This window comes from Rhinoderma darwinii, chromosome 11 (assembly GCF_050947455.1).
Source record: "Rhinoderma darwinii isolate aRhiDar2 chromosome 11, aRhiDar2.hap1, whole genome shotgun sequence".
Lineage (NCBI taxonomy): Eukaryota > Metazoa > Chordata > Amphibia > Anura > Rhinodermatidae > Rhinoderma > Rhinoderma darwinii.
Window position 1 is genome coordinate 16,209,352 of NC_134697.1, and position 5,035 is coordinate 16,214,386.

At 42.0% G+C, this 5,035-nt stretch overlaps 1 protein-coding gene across 1 annotated transcript; it reads right to left on the minus strand.

Moving 5' to 3' along the window:
* Positions 1–392: 392 nt before the first annotated feature.
* On the minus strand, positions 393–3,176 carry LOC142663612 (uncharacterized). Its single transcript, XM_075842365.1, has 2 exons — positions 3,040–3,176; positions 393–2,294 (listed from the first exon to the last, which is right to left on the minus strand). The coding sequence occupies exons 1-2, from the start codon at positions 3,173–3,175 to the stop codon at positions 652–654; spliced, it is 1,779 nt and encodes a 592-aa protein (XP_075698480.1). The 5' UTR covers position 3,176; the 3' UTR covers positions 393–651.
* Between the last annotated feature and the right edge of the window lie 1,859 nt (positions 3,177–5,035).

Below are 5,035 nucleotides of genomic sequence, written 5' to 3' on the forward strand. Positions count from 1 at the left end.
TGTTACATGAATTTATTTACATTGAAAAAAAATTCTAGCCACTGATCCTAGAAAATGAAATAAACATACAAGTGTGTGCTTTACATTACGTCCTTCTTCCAAAGGTTCATTGATTTCTGGAGTGGGATATATGTGCGTTGACCAGGATTGCCAATCTGATTCTTTCTTTTTTCAGGACAATTTATCCAAAAATCACGGACGGCCAACATTTTTTACGGACAAGTTAGTATATCATAAAGATTATAAGTAATTCCTATAGCTTTGACTATTGATCTGAACTTATCAGCAGCATGTAATGTAACCTCTGAAATTATTATAATTACAATCCCACATCTGCACAAGTTCCTAGAAATTCAATAAATCAGACACATCAATTTTTTAAATGCAGTCAGTTTTATTACAGGCATCCAATGCCATCAACAAGCTGGAACACCGATGTCCATCAATGTGAAGTTAAATATATTAGGAAGTTTTTCCAGCCCAGCAGCGTTGCTCAAATCTGATGACCGGATCCAGGCACTGTAGACATCCGATGGCTCTGGTGTCCCATTCCTTGTAGTGAAAGATGATCACTTTTCTATGGTGGTATTGTGGTCACCTTTTATCTTACAGTTGATCACACATCTCCCAGTGGCCCACCTACAATCTGATTTATTGACCACAGCGTTTCTTTAGCAGTTCACTCAGTGTGGTCATAAATGCAGTGTGCTCCAGCTTTGGTATTTCCCTCCAGACAACTGGTTCCTGGGCCACAACGTTCTCCAGATCTGCGCTCTGTGCGGTGGTTGTTGCACTTTGTTCTTTCACAGCAGCATCTGCTTTTTGGGCCTCGTTTGTTAGCTCTTTTTTCGATGCGGTGGCAAATGCACTCAACTCTAACTTCGGAGCAGCTGGTATCTGGGCCATATCATTTTTAATCTCTTTCTTCGGTGCGTTCATAAATGCACTCAGCTCTAGTTTTGGAGCAGCTGGTATCTGAGCCACATCGTCTTTTAGATCTTTCTTTGGTGCGGTCATAAATGCGCACGGCTCTAGCTTTGGAGCAACTGGTATCTGAGCCACATCGATTTTTTGATTTTTCTTTGGTGCAGTGGTAAATGCACTCGGCTCTAGCTTAGGAGCAGTTGGTATCTGAGCCACATCGATTTTTAGGTTTTTCTTTGGTGCAGTGGTAAATGCACTTGGCTCTAGCTTAGGAGCAGTTGGTATCTGAGCCACATCGATTTTTAGGTTTTTCTTTGGTGCGGTGGTAAATGCACTCAGCTCTAGCTTCGGAGCAGCTGGTATCTGGACCACATCGGTTTTTAAATCTTTTTTTGGTGTGGTCATAAATGCACTCAGCTCTAGTTTTGGAGCAGCCGGTATCTGAGCCACATCGTCTTTTAGATCTTTCTTTGGTGCGGTCATAAATGCACTGGGCTCTAGTTTTGGAGCAGCTGGTATCTGAGCCACATTATTTTTAATATCTTTCTTTGGTGCGGTCATAAATGCGCACGGCTCTAGCTTTGGAGCAGCTGGTATCTGAGCAACATCGATTTTTAGGTTTTTCTTTGGTGCAGTGGTAAATGCACTCAGCTCTAGCTTCGGAGCAGCTGGTATCTGGACCACATCGGTTTTGAAATCTTTTTTTGGTGCGGTCATAAATGCACTCAGGTCTAGCTTCGGAGCAGCCGGTATCTGAGCCACATCTTTTTTTAGATCTTTCTTTGGTGCGGTGGTTATTGCACTCAGGTCTAGCTTCGGAGCAGCTGGTATCTGGACCACATCGGTTTTTAAATCTTTCTTTGGTGCGGTCATAAATGCACTCGGCTCTAGCTTCGGAGCAGCTGGTATCTGGGCCACATCATCTTTTAGCTTTTCCTTTGGTGAGCTGGTATTTGCAGTCGGCTTTTCCACAACAACTTCCTTCAGCTCATCCTCTATTGGCTCTTGGTGCAATTTGTAACTGTTGTTTTTACCACAGCATTTCTTTAGGAATCTATTTAGTGCAGTCATAAATGCACTCGGCTCTAGCTTCGGGGCAGCTGGTATGTGGGCCACATTGTTTTTTAGATCCTCGCTCGAAGCTGTGATTTTTACAATCGGCTCTTTCTTTGGAGCAGCCGGCTTCTCCACAACAACTTCCTTTAGCTCGCCCTCTGCTGGGTCCTGACGTACGAATTGGTGCAATTTGTAGATAAAATATATCAGGGCCCCAATCACAGCGAACAGGAAGGTGTCAATTACTGCCACAGCGGTGTAACCAAGGATTTCCTCCAGGGTGGCAGCTGGCAGGGGCACGGTAGGGGTGGTCACTGTCCAGAAATGAATAATAAATAATAGTGAGACGTTACATACAGTATACCAGACGAGGACATTGTATACATGAAGGGAATTGTAGTTTCACAACAGTTGGATAGTCTCAAGTTCGAGACCACCTTTGCAGATCATTGCATTATACTTAGTAACAAAGCCCCCCCGTTCTGATAATGTAATCCAGTGTTCTGATAATGTAATCTGGGCAGGGCCTGAGTGAAGGGCAGTGCATGCAGGGATTATGTGACTGCTCATGTTTTTCTTGGTTTTATATAAATCGCAATAGTTATATAATTCTGCAACTTTCTAATATGTTTTTCAAGATCTCTGCTTGTTGGCAGTGAATGGGACCATTCTTGCTTACATTCAGAGGCTGAAAACCTGTATGGACCTAATATGTCTCAAAGCTGAGGGTTTGTTACAGTTGTATTCCGTGCAGACAATCCTCTGTGAGGTAAATACAGCAGCAGCACAAATTTCCCTCCTGTTCTGACAGTTTATTACATTAAGTCAGTGCGTACAAATAAATAAGGTCTGTAGCTGTGGCTCAGTTCTGTATAATACACAATGCAGCTCTTAAAGTGAGAGGGAGTATTACATGTCAATCATTAGCGGGCACAGAAGGAAGAAACTTCCTGCAAAAGCCATGTGAGACAGACAGGAAAAAGATAGGCAGCGCCTATGTAGCGCCACCGATGTCTTGTAACAGAACCCCCCCCCCCCCCCTGTGTAAATGCACATTACCTGCTGTTCTTCTAGTGACCAGACCTTCTACATCACATGGGGCGACAGTCAGCAAAATTAGCAGCAAAACTCTCACATCCATCATCATCATCATAATCATCTCCTTCTTCAAAACCCTCAACTGTCCCCAGCACATCCTTCACATTATGTAGGGCTGGACATGGCATTGTGATGTCAGTGGTATTGTGATGTCACTAACAGTTCTAGGTACTGATGATGTCGTCATCTGGGTGGGGCCTGAGTGACAGACAATGTATGCAGGGATCATGTGACTTTGCCCTCATGTTTTGAAAATCTAGCAGCAGTGGTCACAGGGCAGACCTTGGAGCACTGCTACTCCATTAACTCCCTAGATGCTGCGGTCAATAGCGGATGCGGCATCTAGGGGGTTAGACAGAGCGAAGGGGCTCCCCCTGTCACCCATTAGCACACACGTGACGCAATTGCGTGGTGCCGATGGGTTGTAAAAGCCCCAGGGCTGCCATAGCTATATGCCTATTAGGTTAGAAGCACGGCTTAATAGATTGCCTGTCCGTTTATCACTGACAGACAATAATGCTTTGGTATACGGAGTATACCAAAGCATTGTAATATCGATCAGAAAATCACATTTTGAAGTCCCCTAGAGGGACAAAATAAAAACAATTGATTTGAATAAAGTTTATTACAAAAAAATAAAACTAAATAAAAACATTTTATTCCATGCAAAGTAATTATTTTTTTCAATAGGTGGTGAAAAAAAAGACACATATATAGTATCGCTGCAATTATAACTACCCATGTAATAAAATGAACAAGTTATTCAATAGGCACGGTTGACCGAAGTAAAAAAAATGAGAAAAACTATGGCAAAATTGATTTTATTCTCCAATTCCTCCTTTAAATTAGTTTTTTTTTTTAAATTAAAGCTAATACATTTATATCTTCCCTGAAAATGGTGCTATTAAAAAAAATATAACTCATCCTGCAAAAAACAAGCCCACATACGACTTAGATGATGCAAAGATAAAAAAAGTTATTGGCTCTCTGAATGCAGTGATGCAAAAACTAAAAACATTCGGCTACAATAGGCTCGGTAATGTAGGGGGGTAAACCCTGCAGTAATGAAGTGGTTAAGCAAAGATTTCACAGAAAAGGTCTTTTTATTTTTTTTTCCAGATGAATCCAAAAAAGTAGATTTGAAGTCAAATCTGCACATTGAGCAGTTTCCACTTTTAAAGGGTAACTAATCGTTCGACAAACTTCTGACATGTCATAGTGAGACCCCCACCTATCGCTAAAACGAAGAAGCAGAAGCGCTCGTGTGAGCGCTCAGCTGCTTCGTGTCTGTTTGGCTTTTTCTGGAAATCAATGTATCGGGGTACGGGCTCAATAGAAAGTCTTTGAGCCCGTACACCGATACATTGATCTCCAGAAAAAGCCGAACAGAAACGAAGCGGCTGAGCGCTCACACGAGAGCTTCTGCCATTTAGTTTTAGCGATTAGTGAGTGTCTCAGTGCTCTGACACCCTCCAATCAAAACTTCTGACGTGTATCTATGACATGTCGGAAGTTTGTCAAACGTTTAGTTACTCTTTAAACAGCCAAGTGGTATTTGATTGCGTTTATCTTTTAAATTCGTTATTGAGTAAATCCCCAAGGTTAGGTGCTCTTTTGGCCACCAAACTTGGGTTTAACACCCACTATTTTACAGATTTCTTCATGAAGAGTCAGTTGACACCAATTCTTTTAAAGTATTTCCTTGTCAAGGCTACCGAATTTAGTGATTAGACTGGTATGGTTGTTTTGATGTCTTTTGCTGCTATTGTTGCTATATATGATGTATACATCTTTTTCCATGAAACTTTATGTATTTTTTCTGATCATGTACATTACATTCACTGGCCAGTGATCCTTTAGGGGGGTTCTGTGGGAGTCATGTAGGCACACGCATGACATCCAGTGAAACAGTGGTCACAGTGCTCCTAGCCTTTACGAACTCCCTAACCTCTAACAC